The sequence below is a fragment of the Squalius cephalus genome (assembly GCF_949319135.1).
Source record: "Squalius cephalus genome assembly, chromosome: 8".
Classification (NCBI taxonomy): Eukaryota; Metazoa; Chordata; class Actinopteri; order Cypriniformes; family Leuciscidae; genus Squalius; species Squalius cephalus.
This window is the reverse complement of record NC_137129.1, coordinates 40680470-40698461: the sequence shown is the minus strand read 5'-3', so window position 1 is coordinate 40698461 and position 17992 is coordinate 40680470. Positions and strand designations below refer to the sequence as shown.

At 42.7% G+C, this 17992-nt stretch overlaps 1 protein-coding gene across 1 annotated transcript; it reads left to right on the top strand.

Annotated features, from left to right (window-relative positions):
• Positions 1-7943: 7943 nt before the first annotated feature.
• Positions 7944-17623, top strand: LOC307163343 (uncharacterized protein; the record flags this gene model as incomplete). The annotated part of the gene is made up of 5 exons (XM_079879375.1): positions 7944-8730; positions 8839-9121; positions 9368-9589; positions 9643-9849; positions 17516-17623. The coding sequence occupies exons 1-5, from the start codon at positions 8186-8188 to the stop codon at positions 17621-17623; spliced, it is 1365 nt and encodes a 454-aa protein (XP_079735501.1). The 5' UTR covers positions 7944-8185.
• Between the last annotated feature and the right edge of the window lie 369 nt (positions 17624-17992).

The window sequence follows — 17992 nt, the reverse complement described above, 5'->3', positions numbered from 1 at the left end:
TACTATACTTTCCTATCATAATAAGAGGCAAAAAAATTAAAATTCTTTAAACTGATGCAAGTTAAGCTGCATCCACACACAAATTAGAATCAGCATTTTTTTAAGCCATTACATCAACACCTCTCATAATAGTAGTGGGGGAATGGATTCCGACAGCTGTTTTTTTGCCGTCGGATTCTGTTCCCCCTATGTTTCTTACACAGTGAGGTTCTAATATTTATCAAATTGCTGCAAATTCCTGGTCTCAATAGCCTAGTGGTCAGTGCCCTGACACTATGTTTTTTTTTATCTTCGTGCAACCCGAGATCAAGTCCCGGGTCGTCGAACTTTCTTGATACTATACTTTCCTATCATAATCAAAGGCAAAAAGAAATAATCTTTAAACTGATGCAAGTTAAGCTGCATCCACACACAAAATAGAATCAGCATTTTTTAAGCCATTACATCAACACCTCTCATAATAGGAGTGGGGGAACGGATTCTGACAGCTGTTTTTTTTTTTTTTTTGCCGTCGGATTCTTTTCCCCCCATATTTCTGACACACTGAGGTTCTAATATTTATCAAATTGATGCTGTTTAAGCTCTATCCACACACAGAATAGAATAAGCATATTTTAAGCCAATACATCAACATCTATCATCATTGGGGTTGGGGAACGGATTTCGACAGCTGAACTATTTGCTGTCGGATTCCGTTCCCCCTATGTTTCCTACACAATGAGGTTCTAATATTTATCAAATTGCAACAAACAACTAGTCTCAATAGCCTAGTGGTCAATTCCCTGACAATATTTTTTTTTTTAGCTTTGGGCGACCCCGAGTTCAAGTCCCGGGTCGTCGAACTTTCTTGATACTATACTTTCCTATCATAATAAGAGGCAAAAAAAAAAAAAAAATTCTTTAAACTGATGCAAGTTAAGCTGCATCCACACACAAATTAGAATCAGCATTTTTTTAAGCCATTACATCAACACCTCTCATAATAGTAGTGGGGGAACGGATTCCGACAGCTGTTTTTTTGCCATCGGATTCTGTTCCCCCTATGTTTCTTACACAGTGAGGTTCTAATATTTATCAAATTGCTGCAAATTCCTGGTCTCAATAGCCTAGTGGTCAGTGCCCTGACACTTTTTTTTTTTTTTAGCTTCGGGCGACCCGAGATCAAGTCCCGGGTCGTCGAACTTTCTTGATACTATACTTTCCTATCATAATAAAAGGCAAAAAGATTAAGCTCCATACACGCACATAATAGAATAAGCATATTTTAAGCCAATACATCAACATCTCTCATCATTGGGGTGGGGGAACGGATTTCGATAGCTGAAAATATTTGCTGTCGGATTCCGTTCCCCCTATGTTTCCTACACAATGAGGTTCTAATATTTATCAAATTGCAACAAACAACTAGTCTCGAGTTCAAGTCCCGGGTCGTCGAACTTTCTTGATACTATACTTTCCTATCATAATAAAAGGCAAAAAGAAATAATCTTTAAACTGATGCAAGTTAAGCTGCATCCACACACAAAATAGAATCAGCATTTTTTAAGCCATTACATCAACACCTCTCATAATAGGAGTGGGGGAACGGATTCTGACAGCTGTTTTTTTTTTTTGCCGTCGGATTCTGTTCCCCCCATATTTTTGACACACTGAGGTTCTAATATTTATCAAATTGATGCTGTTTAAGCTCCATCCACACACAGAATAGAATAAGCATATTTTAAGCCAATACATCAACATCTATCATCATTGGGGTGGGGGAACGGATTTCGACAGCTGAACTGTTTGCTGTCGGATTCCGTTCCCCCTATGTTTCCGTTCCCCCTATGTTCTTTGGGTGACCCGAGTTCAAGTCCCGGGTCGTCGAACTTTCTTGATACTATACTTTCCTATCATAATAAAAGGCAAAAAGAAATAATCTTTAAACTGATGCAAGTTAAGCTGCATCCACACACAAAATAGAATCAGCATTTTTTAAGCCATTACATCAACACCTCTCATAATAGGAGTGGGGGAACGGATTCCGACAGCTGTTTTTTTGCCGTCGGATTCTGTTCCCCCTATGTTTCTTACACAGTGAGGTTCTAATATTTATCAAATTGCTGCAAAATCCTGGTCTCAATAGCCTAGTGGTCAGTGCCCTGACACTATTTTTTTTTTAAGCTTCGGGCGACCCGAGATGAAGTCCCGGGTCGTCGAACTTTCTTGATACTATACTTTCCTATCATAATAAAAGGCAAAAAGAAATAATCTTTAAATTTATGCAAGTTAAGCTGCATCCACACACAAAATAGAATCAGCATTTTTTAAGCCATTACATCAACACCTCTCATAATAGGAGTGGGGGAACGGATTCCGACAGCTGTTTTTTTTTTGCCGTCGGATTCTTTTCCCCCCATATTTCTGACACACTGAGGTTCTAATATTTATCAAATTGATGCTGTTTAAGCTCCAACCACACAAAGATTAGAATAAGCATATTTTAAGCCAATACATCAACATCTATCATCATTGGGGTAGGGGAACGGATTTCGACAGCTGAACTATTTGCTGTCGGATTCCGTTCCCTCTATGTTTCTTACACAATGAGGTTCTAATATTTATCAAATTAGGGTTAAAAGTAAGCCCCAATAGCCTAGTGGTCAGTGCCCTGACAATATTTATTTTTTTAGCTTTGGGCGACCAGAGATCAAGTCCCAGGACGTCGAACTTTCCTGATACTATACTTTCCTATCATAATAAGAGGCAAAAAATATATTCTTTAAACTGATGCAAGTTAAGCTGCATCCACACACAAAATAGAATCAGCATTTTTTAAGCCATTACATCAACACCTCTCATAATAGGAGTGGGGGAACGGATTCCGACAGCTGTTTTTATTGCCGCGGATTCTGTTCCCCCCATATTTCTGACACACTGAGGTTCTAATATTTATCAAATTGACGCTGTTTAAGCTCCATCCACACACAGAATAGAATAAGCATTTTTTTAAGCCATTACATCAACATCTCTCATCATTGGGGAACGGATTTCGACAGCTGAACTATTTGCCGTCGGATTCCGTTCCCCCTATAAATTACTAGTCTCAATAGGCTAGTGGTCAGTGCCCTGACAATGTTTTTTTTTAGCTTTGGGCGACCCGAGTTCAAGTCCCGGGTCGTCGAACTTTCTTGATAGTATACTGTCCTATCGTAATAAAAGGAAAAAAATATAAATATTTTAAACTAATGCAAGTTAAGAAACGGAATCATGACAACATGCGCAACACCGTTTTCTCTCGTCATGCTTACAATAGATCTATGCTCGGGTACAGTAGTTTTGTCTGTAATTGCAAAAATTTATTTAAATATAGTGTATAATTGCAAAAATGTATTTAAATATAGTGTATTTAACAGGTACTATGGTAAGCTACTATGTTAACCTCCCTAAAAATGATAAATGCTCTAAATTGATTATAAGCTATAACATAAATCTCTTTAAACAAAAAGCTGCTAATCATGGACACAACATGTCAAGTTGAGATTTTAATATGTGACAGAGATAGTGGTTATTGTATAACGAGTGGTAAGGCAGTGGTTCAGGTTGCAAAACTTGCAGGAGTGTGAAAACTTCTCTATCGCGGCGCACACAAGCGCATGTGCAGAAGCAAGCTAAAGGATCAATCCGCTATAGGCTCTTTATTTTTAGAATGCAAGTCCAAAATCTGGGTCCCGAAGCAAAACCACCGCTGAGGTGTTTTCAGTGTGCAAGGAAAAGGTCAGGGTGTGCTTTTGGGGAGTTGCCACATTGTATTACAGTTAAAATAATTCAATAATCGTCCTACTACTAGAATGACTCTAATATTGTCTACATATTTCACATAAAGAGGGTGTTGGCTGAATTCTACTCTGGACTAAATGCAGCAATGATCAGCAGGTGCTTTAGGCCAAGAGATGGGATTCTAATAACTCTATTTATTATTATTATTATTATTATTATTATTATTATTATTATTATTTCTAATAGCTATGTTTAATGTTAGAATTAATAGAAAACTAAAAAAAACTGTGAGCCTTGTATTTGCAGCGATGTTAAGAGTCATAGGTGATTTTAACATTTGAATAGCAGTGTCTATTTTTCTATTTTCACATCCTCACACTCAAACAGCTTGATTGACAATTCATTCTGTGGCTTGATTCGTGCCAGAAATCCCTGAAGAATGATAATTGACAGCTTGGAGCATGTGTTGAGTACACCTCTTTCAACACAGATAGTTTTCACTATCAACCCTTATCAACAATTCACAAAAATACCAGTTCACAGCTTACTCTGAAAGAATGAATTAAAACTGTTACAGTTTTTCTCAATCGATTTGGTACATTTCTCCAAACTCAGGTAACTGCTCTCAAAACAGTTAACACAGTGATCTGTACACTTTGTAATTGTCCTAAACAGATAGTAAATGCTCCTTCATTTCATACAAATTACAAATCAAAAGCATAATTTTCTCAAAACACTGTGCACAAAATTCCCTAATGTTATCATAGCAGTTCATACAGCCAACCAAATCTTTACAGTTTTTTTCAGTCGCTAACAAGCGTTTGTCCAGCCAGTGTTCACATTTTCAAAACTCTAAACACAATTAGCACAGCATCGGTCTTTTGTGGCCATACCATTCACACATTTCTTGTCGTTTTCACACAATATGCAGTCAGTGAACACATTTCCATAATGCTTACATTTTCTTAACAGACAAGCTATACCTCCCAACAAAATGATGGATTGTTTTTGTAGTATTTACAAATGTTAACACACAACATCCCACAATAGCAAAAACAATATTCCAAACCTTAAATACAGTATGGACTGCATTTATTTACTGTATTTACCATTTACACTTTTACCATTTTTGTAAATTTCATGATTTTAGCAAAATGTGATTTTGTTTGCTAGCAAAATGTGTTGCTTTTGAACAATGTCATGAAGAAACAAGCTTTTCGAGTCCATATGCATCTTCCTGGAGTAATGATGCTGAAAATTCAGCTTTTCATCACAGGAATAAATTACATTTTACACAATTTGTTACATGACATACATATTTTTAAACAGAAATCAGTTATTTCAAATTGTACTAATATTTTACAATATGAAAGTTTATAAAAACCTCTGCTTCTGCAATGATATCAGTTCAAAAACAATATATCAGTGAGAGAATCAAGGAGCTACAACGACAATATGTCCAGGTATAGTGTACTGTATATTCAATTCAATGTCCAGTTCTATAAGCTTTGCACTTTGCAAGTAGGTAACCTACACAGTACAGTATAGTATACAGTAATGACATGATTTACATAAACTTTGTTTTGAGAGTTATGGAATTGGAGGCCAACCAGGCCCCTCATGAATTCATATACATAGATGAGGCAGGATTCAATCTGGCCAAAAGGCGTTGACCTGGACGAAATGTAATGTGGAGGTGGAAGGTTTACTGTATGACCATCAGCCACATGAGCAGATGTCCCTCCTTGAAGCCATGGATGCTGGCTCCAAGGGTGGATCCGACATACCAAGCAGTTTTATCCCAGGTGCATCGCCTTGGATGATATCAGATGTGATCTTGATGAAAACATGTGGCCTAACCCTGAAGATCGCAGAGATTAGATACAGTAATTTTATGGTTTTTTTTTTGTTCCCCCCCCCCCCCCCCTTTTTTGCTGTTGTTTTTTTGTTCACAATGCTCTTGTGTGTTTAATGGATATTTTGTTCACTGTAAGCAATACTGTAAAACTTTTTCTGTTCTATCAAACCGTGTTTCTACTGTACCTCATGTAGTAAACAGTAAAGGAATAAAAACTGATTTGCTTTTTACTGGAATGCTTATGAATGTGACTGTACTGTACATGTGGACATACAGTTCCCAACCAAGAAATTTAGTGTAAAACGGTGAATTGCACGTTTTGCATGCAAATACCTTTAAAATTGAAACATAAAAGTCTATGCAGTTTTAGTAATGTCAACAATAGCCAGTATTTTGAAACCTGGTGTACTTTGATTGAGTGCATGAACCTTGTGAAGTGAAAACAAGTGCTATTCTTTGACAGAATAATTTCATTTTGAGTCAGATTACCAGTGTTTTGGTAAAGTTACAGTTTTTTACAATTGCTATGACAGATTTTTCAATACATTTAACAATTTTCCAAAACTCTTAACACAGTTAGCACTACATCCGTCTGTGTAAGCTATACTATTAACACATTTCTTGTTGCTTTAACACAAAATGCATACAATTAACACAAATTTAAAATGCTTGAACTTCTTTTACACACAAGCTCAAACAAGACCAAAACAATGGATTTTTACTGCCAAATTTACCAATGCTTTAACACTGTATGTCAGAACAGATAACACCATGTTCTAAACCTAACCTTACAGGCTAAAGTCAAGGTAAACAGCTGCTTATATTGTGAACTGAAACACAAATATATCCCCTGTATTTTATTCTATTCTTACTGAGAAACAGCTGATTGAATTATGCAAATAATTAGAAGATGACTCTTTTTTTAATTCTTCTGGTGCTTTTTCTGTTCGTATATTTTGTATTTTCACATTATTCCATTGCTAGTGAGAAACAGCTGATTGAAGTTATGCAAATATGGGACAATGTGGCATTCCACCATTCCCATCTAGTCACAGCCAGGTTTGACGCCCATCAGAGGATGATGTCTATTTTCCTTGCCCCTTACTTCCCTTTCCTCAACCCCATTGAGGAGTTTTCTCAGCCTGGAGATGAAAGGTTTTTGACCATAGTCCACAGGACCAAATGTCCCTCCTGTATGCAAAAGATGCTGCACACCAAGACATCACAGCTGAACACTGCCAGGGTTGGATTAGGCAAGCCAAAAGATTCTTCCCACAATGCCTTGCCAGGGAAGATATCAGGTGTGATGTGGATGAGAACGTGGACAAATGCAGAAGACCGGGCAGATTAGAAGATGGCTTTTTCTGTTTGTATATTTTGTGTTTTCACATACTGTAATACTGTAAATGGCAGCTATATTGCATATTTTTGTTATCTTGCAGAAATGTCCTGTTGCAAATAAAGCCATTACTGCAGCAATTCTGTCTCTGTCTTCTTTTTTCATAAACCATACATTCTATAAAGCTACTCTAAGAAGGGTCATTTATTTTGTTGTATTGAATTTGTGCTGCTGCAAAAAAAAAAAAAAAACAACAACAAAATGCATGCATTTACATTACAAACAAAACAAAAATGTAGAGAGACTTCAAAAAAAAAAAAAAACCTGCAGTGCAAAACACAATCTATGATCAATACAATACAGTATACTGTCTGTATAAGGGCATACCTGACACATATAAAATAATGCAGTTTCTGTCATTTCAGCTGATGATAGTGTTTTTTTTGTCATTGTGTTATGATTGACTAAATGTTCCTGTTGGAAGAGAACATGTGTTAGTGTTTTGAATAATGATTTGATTTTGAAACATGTTTGCAGTGTTTTGATAGACATAGTGTATTGTGTTAGTGTATTATTGTATTTTGAAAATTAGTTTTGGAGTTTAGTTTACAATGTGTGATTTTGAGCATGAAATTAACCGTTTTGCCTATTGTGTGTTTTAGGTGTGTTGGTGCGTTAAGAGTTTAGGAAACTTGTTAAATGTATTGAAAAAACTGTCATAGCAATTGTAAAAAACTGTAGTGTGTGCGCAGAGAAACATGTGTTCTGTTTTGAAATGAAGAGTTAGTATATATTTAACAAAATGTGTTTTTGAGAAGACAATTAACCATTTGGCCAATTGTGTTTTGTAGGTGTGAGTCTGTGTTAAGAGTTTAGAAAAAGTATCTGAAGTATGGGTAAGCGCTTGTTAGCGATTGAAAAAAACTGTAATATATCAGGAAAAACATTTGCAACTTTTTCATTGGTCTTCACAAAGATCACAAGCATTTTTGTACCATTTTCAAAACACAACAAACAAAACTCTGTGAATTGTAAAATAGTCAGTTGCACACCTTATGTCCTCAATTAACCCAAAATTGATATCTGATGAGTTAGTAATCCACTTAACACAGAAAAAGCCAATTTCCTAATTGTTCACACAGCTGTCTTAATTACAACAACTACAAAAGGGGAAGAGAAAAACAACAAAGAAGATGAATGTGGAGAAAAGACAATAAAAAAGAAGAAAAATGAGCAGTGGAAATGGAAGAGGTGTAAGAGTGAGAGGTGGTGGACAGGGTAGAGGGAGAAGAAGAGGAGATGGAGAAAGAGCAAGAAGAGCTGAAGATGTAGGAGAAAGAGAAAGAAGAGCTGAAGATGTAGGAGAAAGAAGAGCTGAGGATGTAGGAGAAAGAGAAGGAAGAGCTGAGGATGTAGGAAGAGGAGAAAGAAGAGCTGAGGATGTAGGAAGAGGAGAAGATAGAGGAGTAGAGGGAGAAGAGATGGATAGATTGGAGGGCAATGGTATAGTGGAAAGAGAAAGAGTAGAAAATATAAGAAGAGATGGACCGAGAGGAAGAGGAGGGCAAGGTGTTAGAGGAGGGCAAGGTGTTAGAGGAGGGAGAAGAGGTAGAAGGATAGGGTACACACGTGTTTCAAATGAAATCAGAGCCACACTTATTGACCATGTCATAAATCATGGTCTCTCACTGAGAGAAGCTGGGCAGAGAGTTCAGCCCAATATAAACAGATCCACAGTGGCTTCAATTATCCGCACATTTCAGAGGGAAAACCGGTAAGTAACTATATCATTCAACTTCTACAATGAGAGTCCATGTAGTCTTGTTTGACACAGGTCTAGATTTCTACAGTAAATGTTCCTGCTTGTCCAAACATTTTTCAGAATTGAAGTTAGAGAACATTCAGGTGGACGAACAAGACTTTTTTCAATTGAACAAGAGCATGCCATTGTTGACATGGTGGTCCAGAACAACACCCTTCGCCTCAGAGAAATTCAGCAAAGAATAACAGAGGACAATCAACTGTTCCACAATATCCACCAATGCAGTCTCTCCACAATTGATCGTGTTCTAAGGAGAAATGCAATCCGAATGAAGCAAGTATACAAAGTGCCCTTTGAGAGGAACTCTGTTAGAGTGAAGGAGTTGCGATTCCAGTTTGTTCAAGTATGTGCAACCCAATTACTGCACTTTTACTGTCAACACAAAGATATATTTTTCCTGAATTTTAAGTGTCCATAAACTATTCCATGCTACTGTAAGTGAAAAGATTTGATTGCACATTGAAAAGAACATTGATTGCAGTCAATACTACTGTGCACTACACTTTGAAGCAGCAGTATACATAGATATGCCTCCATTACTGTAAAACACTAACTTACTGTATTGTACCTTGTGTTCTTTTTACTCTAGAGAATCTTGGAGTTGGATAGCAGTGCAACTCATTATGAGTACCTGTATATTGATGAAGCAGGCTTCAATCTTCACAAAAAAAGGAGAAGAGGGAGAAATGTGATTGGCCATCGTGCTACAGTCAATGTCCCTGGACAACGAGGAGGCAACATCACTCTCTGTGCCACGATTTCTACAACTGGTGTTGTGGCACACAATGCTGTCTTGGGACCATACAACACAGTAAGGCTCCTAAATTTTTTTTAAACCTCCTCAATGAAATCCTATTTCCGCAGGGTGATCAGGAGCAAATGGTGCGGAATTTTGTAGTTGTTTGGGACAATGTCCAATTCCACCATTCAGCACTGGTGCGAGAGTGGTTTGAGAATCACCCACATTTCAGGATGGTGTTCCTTCCACCATATTCTCCTTTCCTGAATCCAATTGAGGAAATCTTCTCCTCTTGTAGATGGAAAGTACATGATCGCAACCCTTACAACCAAGTAAGTCTTCAAGCGATGGAAGAGGCCTGTGGAGATATTGGGGCACAAGCATGTCAAGGATGGATACAGCATTCAAGGCGTTTTTTCCCACGATGCATGACTCGTGAAAATATTTTTTGTGATGTTGATGAAATTCTCTGGCCAGATGTAATTGAGAGGCATGATCAATAAATTAATTGATTCAATTAATGCAGGTTTTTTTTTTTTTACCTATGTACTTATTTGCATTAAAAAAGAAATTGTGCGGTGACAACTCATTGTTATACACCTGAACTCCTCATTAAATAACTTGATGAAAAACATGTATTTTCAATTATTTCTTTGTGTATCTTTTGCTGAATTTGTTATCAAATCAACAGAGAACACACTTTTAGTTTTGATGTTAATATTGAATTTTAATAAATGTATTACTAGAATAAAATGCTGTGTTTCATTGTGCAGTGAATACTTAACTGTTTCGTCAACATAAGAGTGCATTTAGTTTGCTGTGTTAACTGTTTTGAGAGCTGTTACCTGAGTTTAGAGAAATGTACCAAATCGATTGAGAAAAACTGTACTGGAATGCTTTTGAATGTGAACATTACTGTACATGTGGACATACAGTTCCCAACCAAGAAATTTAGTGTAAAAACAGTGGATTGCATGTTTTGCATGCAAATACCTGTAAAACTGAAACATAAAAGTTTATGCAGTTTTAGTAATGTCAACAATAGCCAGTATTTTGAAACCTGGTGTACTTTGATTGACTGCATGTACCTTGTGAAGTGAAAACAAGTGTTATTCTTTGACAGAATAATTTCATTTTGAGTCAGATTTCCAGTGTTATTTGAAATGAAGAGTTAGTATATATTTAACAAAATGTGTTTTTGAGAAGAAAATTATCCATTTGGCCAACTGTGTTTTGTAGGTGTGAGTCTGTGTTAAGAGTTTAGAAAAAGTATCTGAAGTATGGGTAAGCGCTTTTTAGCGATTGAAAAAAACTGTAAACGTTAGCGCAGTTTACTGTGGTAAAGTTCGTTACCGCCATGTTGACGAGTATAACAGGTTAAACTGGGCACATTCCTGTCAACACACACAGAATGTTTTTTTTACCTTGCTTGCTGGTCTCTCTCTCGGTGAAGTGAATTCTGTCTCTTCCCCGGGCCAGACACGAACAGCGCGGTCCAGCAAAAGACAGTCCCAGTGATATTACACTGGATGCTCCGGCGAGACACGACAAAGTGATGTTCTCTCACGCTCCCGCAGGAGCTCAGTTTCTCTGGAAATTTCCCCCACTGTCGCAGCAGTGATGTTCTCTCACACACCCGCAGGAGCTCAGTTTCTCTGGAAATTTCCCCCACTGCCACAGCATTGATGTTCTCTCACACACCCGCAGGAGCACAGTTTCTCTGGAAATTTCCCCCACTGTCGCAGCAGTGATGTTCTCTCACACACCCGCAGGAGCTCAGTTTCTCTGGAAATTTCCCCCACTGCCGCAGCAGTGATGTTCTCTCACACACCCGCAGGAGCACAGTTTCTATGGAAATTTCCTCAACTACCCAGCAGTGATGTTCTCTCACGCTCCCGCAGGAGCTCAGTTTCTATGGAAATTTCCTCAACTACCCAGCAGTGATGTTCTCTCACGCTCCCGCAGGAGCACAGTTTCTATGGAAATTTCCTCAACTACCCAGCAGTGATGTTCTCTCACGCTCCCGCAGGAGCACAGTTTCTATGGAAATTTCCTCAACTACCCAGCAGTGATGTTCTCTCACGCTCCCGCAGGAGCACAGTTTCTATGGAAATTTCCTCAACTACCCAGCAGTGATGTTCTCTCACGCTCCAGCAGGAGCTCAGTTTCTATGGAAATTTCCTCAACTGTCGCAGCAGTGATGTTCTCTCACGCTCCAGCAGGAGCTCAGTTTCTCTGGAAATTTCCTCAACTGTCGCAGCAGTGATGTTCTCTCACGCTCCTGCAGGAGCACAGTTTCTCTGGAAATTTCCTCAACTGTCGCAGCAGTGATGTTCTCTCACGCTCCTGCAGGAGCACAGTTTCTCTGGAAATTTCCTCAACTGTCGCAGCAGTGATGTTCTCTCACGCTCCTGCAGGAGCACAGTTTCTCTGGAAATTTCCTCCACTGCCGCAGCAGTGATGTTCTCTCACACTCCCGCAGGAGCTCAGTTTCTCTGGAAATTTCCCCCACTGCCGCAGCAGTGATGTTCTCTCACGCTCCCGCAGGAGCACAGTTTCTCTGGAAATTTCCTCAACTGTCGCAGCAGTGATGTTCTCTCACACTCCCGCAGGAGCTCAGTTTCTCTGGAAATTTCCCCCACTGCCGCAGCAGTGATGTTCTCTCACGCTCCTGCAGGAGCACAGTTTCTCTGGAAATTTCCTCAACTGTCGCAGCAGTGATGTTCTCTCACACTCCCGCAGGAGCTCAGTTTCTCTGGAAATTTCCCCCACTGTCGCAGCAGTGATGTTCTCTCACGCTCCCGCAGGAGCACAGTTTCTCTGGAAATTTCCCCCACTGCCGCAGCAGTGATGTTCTCTCACACTCCAGCAGGAGCTCAGTTTCTCTGGAAATTTCCTCCACTGCCGCAGCAGTGATGTTCTCTCACGCTCCCGCAGGAGCACAGTTTCTCTGGAAATTTCCTCCACTGTCGCAGCAGTGATGTTCTCTCACACTCCAGCAGGAGCTCAGTTTCTCTGGAAATTTCCTCCACTGCCGCAGCAGTGATGTTCTCTCACACTCCAGCAGGAGCTCAGTTTCTCTGGAAATTTCCTCCACTGCCGCAGCAGTGATGTTCTCTCACACTCCCGCAGGAGCTCAGTTTCTCTGGAAATTTCCTCCACTGCCGCAACAGTGATGTTCTCTCACACTCCCGCAGGAGCACAGTTTCTCTGGAAATTTCCTCCACTGCCGCAGCAGTGATGTTCTCTCACACTCCAGCAGGAGCTCAGTTTCTCTGGAAATTTCCTCCACTGTCGCAGCAGTGATGTTCTCTCACACTCCAGCAGGAGCTCAGTTTCTCTGGAAATTTCCTCAACTGTCGCAGCATTGATGTTCTCTCACACTCCCGCAGGAGCTCAGTTTCTCTGGAAATTTCCTCAACTGTCGCAGCAGTGATGTTCTCTCACGCTCCTGCAGGAGCACAGTTTCTCTGGAAATTTCCTCAACTGTCGCAGCAGTGATGTTCTCTCACGCTCCTGCAGGAGCACAGTTTCTCTGGAAATTTCCTCAACTGCCGCAGCAGTGATGTTCTCTCACGCTCCCGCAGGAGCTCAGTTTCTCTGGAAATTTCCTCCACTGCCGCAGCAGTGATGTTCTCTCACACTCCCGCAGGAGCTCAGTTTCTCTGGAAATTTCCTCCACTGCCGCAGCAGTGATGTTCTCTCACACTCCCGCAGGAGCTCAGTTTCTCTGGAAATTTCCCCCACTGTCGCAGCAGTGATGTTCTCTCACGCTCCCGCAGGAGCACAGTTTCTCTGGAAATTTCCCCCACTGCCGCAGCAGTGATGTTCTCTCACACTCCAGCAGGAGCTCAGTTTCTCTGGAAATTTCCTCCACTGCCGCAGCAGTGATGTTCTCTCACGCTCCCGCAGGAGCACAGTTTCTCTGGAAATTTCCTCCACTGCCGCAGCAGTGATGTTCTCTCACACTCCAGCAGGAGCTCAGTTTCTCTGGAAATTTCCTCCACTGCCGCAGCAGTGATGTTCTCTCACGCTCCCGCAGGAGCTCAGTTTCTCTGGAAATTTCCTCCACTGTCGCAGCAGTGATGTTCTCTCACACTCCAGCAGGAGCTCAGTTTCTCTGGAAATTTCCTCCACTGCCGCAGCAGTGATGTTCTCTCACACTCCCGCAGGAGCTCAGTTTCTCTGGAAATTTCCCCCACTGTCGCAGCAGTGATGTTCTCTCACACTCCAGCAGGAGCTCAGTTTCTCTGGAAATTTCCTCAACTGTCGCAGCAGTGATGTTCTCTCACACTCCAGCAGGAGCTCAGTTTCTCTGGAAATTTCCTCCACTGCCGCAGCAGTGATGTTCTCTCACACTCCCGCAGGAGCTCAGTTTCTCTGGAAATTTCCTCCACTGCCGCAGCAGTGATGTTCTCTCACACTCCCGCAGGAGCTCAGTTTCTCTGGAAATTTCCTCAACTGTCGCAGCAGTGATGTTCTCTCACGCTCCTGCAGGAGCACAGTTTCTCTGGAAATTTCCTCAACTGTCGCAGCATTGATGTTCTCTCACACTCCCGCAGGAGCTCAGTTTCTCTGGAAATTTCCTCCACTGCCGCAGCAGTGATGTTCTCTCACGCTCCCGCAGGAGCTCAGTTTCTCTGGAAATTTCCCCCACTGCCACAGCAGTGATGTTCTCTCACACTCCCGCAGGAGCTCAGTTTCTCTGGAAATTTCCCCCACTGTCGCAGCATTGATGTTCTCTCACACTCCCGCAGGAGCTCAGTTTCTCTGGAAATTTCCTCAACTGCCGCAGCAGTGATGTTCTCTCACACTCCCGCAGGAGCTCAGTTTCTCTGGAAATTTCCTCCACTGCCGCAGCAGTGATGTTCTCTCACGCTCCCGCAGGAGCTCAGTTTCTCTGGAAATTTCCTCCACTGCCGCAGCAGTGATGTTCTCTCACGCTCCCGCAGGAGCACAGTTTCTATGGAAATTTCCTCAACTACCCAGCAATGATGTTCTCTCACGCTCCCGCAGGAGCTCAGTTTCTCTGGAAATTTCCTCAACTGCCGCAGCAGTGATGTTCTCTCACACTCCAGCAGGAGCTCAGTTTCTCTGGAAATTTCCTCAACTGTCGCAGCATTGATGTTCTCTCACACTCCCGCAGGAGCTCAGTTTCTCTGGAAATTTCCTCAACTGTCGCAGCAGTGATGTTCTCTCACACACCCGCAGGAGCACAGTTTCTCTGGAAATTTCCTCAACTGTCGCAGCATTGATGTTCTCTCACACTCCCGCAGGAGCTCAGTTTCTCTGGAAATTTCCTCAACTGTCGCAGCAGTGATGTTCTCTCACGCTCCTGCAGGAGCACAGTTTCTCTGGAAATTTCCTCAACTGTCGCAGCATTGATGTTCTCTCACACTCCCGCAGGAGCTCAGTTTCTCTGGAAATTTCCTCCACTGCCGCAGCAGTGATGTTCTCTCACGCTCCCGCAGGAGCTCAGTTTCTCTGGAAATTTCCCCCACTGCCACAGCAGTGATGTTCTCTCACACTCCCGCAGGAGCTCAGTTTCTCTGGAAATTTCCCCCACTGTCGCAGCATTGATGTTCTCTCACACTCCCGCAGGAGCTCAGTTTCTCTGGAAATTTCCTCAACTGCCGCAGCAGTGATGTTCTCTCACACTCCCGCAGGAGCTCAGTTTCTCTGGAAATTTCCTCCACTGCCGCAGCAGTGATGTTCTCTCACGCTCCCGCAGGAGCTCAGTTTCTCTGGAAATTTCCTCCACTGCCGCAGCAGTGATGTTCTCTCACGCTCCCGCAGGAGCACAGTTTCTATGGAAATTTCCTCAACTACCCAGCAATGATGTTCTCTCACGCTCCCGCAGGAGCTCAGTTTCTCTGGAAATTTCCTCAACTGCCGCAGCAGTGATGTTCTCTCACACTCCAGCAGGAGCTCAGTTTCTCTGGAAATTTCCTCAACTGTCGCAGCATTGATGTTCTCTCACACTCCCGCAGGAGCTCAGTTTCTCTGGAAATTTCCTCAACTGTCGCAGCAGTGATGTTCTCTCACACACCCGCAGGAGCACAGTTTCTATGGAAATTTCCTCAACTACCCAGCAATGATGTTCTCTCACGCTCCCGCAGGAGCTCAGTTTCTCTGGAAATTTCCTCAACTGCCACAGCAGTGATGTTCTCTCACGCTCCCGCAGGAGCTCAGTTTCTCTGGAAATTTCCTCAACTGTCGCAGCATTGATGTTCTCTCACACTCCCGCAGGAGCTCAGTTTCTCTGGAAATTTCCTCAACTGTCGCAACAGTGATGTTCTCTCACGCTCCCGCAGGAGCTCAGTTTCTCTGGAAATTTCCTCAACTGTCGCAGCAGTGATGTTCTCTCCCGCTCCCGCAGGAGCTCAGTTTCTCTGGAAATTTCCTCAACTGTCGCAGCAGTGATGTTCTCTCACGCTCCCGCAGGAGCACAGTTTCTCTGGAAATTTCCTCCACTGCCGCAGCAGTGATGTTCTCTCACGCTCCCGCAGGAGCTCAGTTTCTCTGGAAATTTCCTCCACTGCCGCAGCAGTGATGTTCTCTCACGCTCCCGCAGGAGCTCAGTTTCTCTGGAAATTTCCTCCACTGCCGCAGCAGTGATGTTCTCTCACGCTCCCGCAGGAGCTCAGTTTCTCTGGAAATTTCCTCCACTGCCGCAGCAGTGATGTTCTCTCACGCTCCCGCAGGAGCTCAGTTTCTCTGGAAATTTCCTCCACTGCCGCAGCAGTGATGTTCTCTCACGCTCCCGCAGGAGCACAGTTTCTATGGAAATTTCCTCAACTACCCAGCAATGATGTTCTCTCACGCTCCCGCAGGAGCTCAGTTTCTCTGGAAATTTCCTCAACTGCCGCAGCAGTGATGTTCTCTCACACACCCGCAGGAGCACAGTTTCTATGGAAATTTCCTCAACTACCCAGCAATGATGTTCTCTCACGCTCCCGCAGGAGCTCAGTTTCTCTGGAAATTTCCTCAACTGCCGCAGCAGTGATGTTCTCTCACACACCCGCAGGAGCTCAGTTTCTCTGGAAATTTCCTCAACTGTCGCAGCATTGATGTTCTCTCACACTCCCGCAGGAGCTCAGTTTCTCTGGAAATTTCCTCAACTGTCGCAACAGTGATGTTCTCTCACGCTCCCGCAGGAGCTCAGTTTCTCTGGAAATTTCCTCAACTGTCGCAGCAGTGATGTTCTCTCCCGCTCCCGCAGGAGCTCAGTTTCTCTGGAAATTTCCTCAACTGTCGCAGCAGTGATGTTCTCTCACGCTCCCGCAGGAGCTCAGTTTCTCTGGAAATTTCCTCCACTGCCGCAGCAGTGATGTTCTCTCACGCTCCCGCAGGAGCTCAGTTTCTCTGGAAATTTCCTCCACTGCCGCAGCAGTGATGTTCTCTCACGCTCCCGCAGGAGCACAGTTTCTATGGAAATTTCCTCAACTACCCAGCAATGATGTTCTCTCACGCTCCCGCAGGAGCTCAGTTTCTCTGGAAATTTCCTCCACTGCCGCAGCAGTGATGTTCTCTCACGCTCCCGCAGGAGCACAGTTTCTATGGAAATTTCCTCAACTACCCAGCAATGATGTTCTCTCACGCTCCCGCAGGAGCTCAGTTTCTCTGGAAATTTCCTCAACTGCCGCAGCAGTGATGTTCTCTCACACACCCGCAGGAGCTCAGTTTCTCTGGAAATTTCCTCAACTGTCGCAGCATTGATGTTCTCTCACACTCCCGCAGGAGCTCAGTTTCTATGGAAATTTCCTCAACTACCCAGCAATGATGTTCTCTCACGCTCCCGCAGGAGCACAGTTTCTATGGAAATTTCCTCAACTACCCAGCAATGATGTTCTCTCACGCTCCCGCAGGAGCTCAGTTTCTCTGGAAATTTCCTCAACTGCCGCAGCAGTGATGTTCTCTCACACTCCCGCAGGAGCTCAGTTTCTATGGAAATTTCCTCAACTGTCGCAGCATTGATGTTCTCTCACACTCCCGCAGGAGCTCAGTTTCTATGGAAATTTCCTCATCTGTCGCAGCATTGATGTTCTCTCACGCTCCCGCAGGAGCACAGTTTCTATGGAAATTTCCTCAACTACCCAGCAATGATGTTCTCTCACGCTCCCGCAGGAGCTCAGTTTCTCTGGAAATTTCCTCAACTGCCGCAGCAGTGATGTTCTCTCACACTCCAGCAGGAGCTCAGTTTCTCTGGAAATTTCCTCAACTGTCGCAGCATTGATGTTCTCTCACACTCCAGCAGGAGCTCAGTTTCTCTGGAAATTTCCTCAACTGTCGCAGCAGTGATGTTCTCTCACACACCCGCAGGAGCTCAGTTTCTCTGGAAATTTCCTCAACTGCCGCAGCAGTGATGTTCTCTCACACACCCGCAGGAGCACAGTTTCTATGGAAATTTCCTCAACTACCCAGCAATGATGTTCTCTCACGCTCCCGCAGGAGCTCAGTTTCTCTGGAAATTTC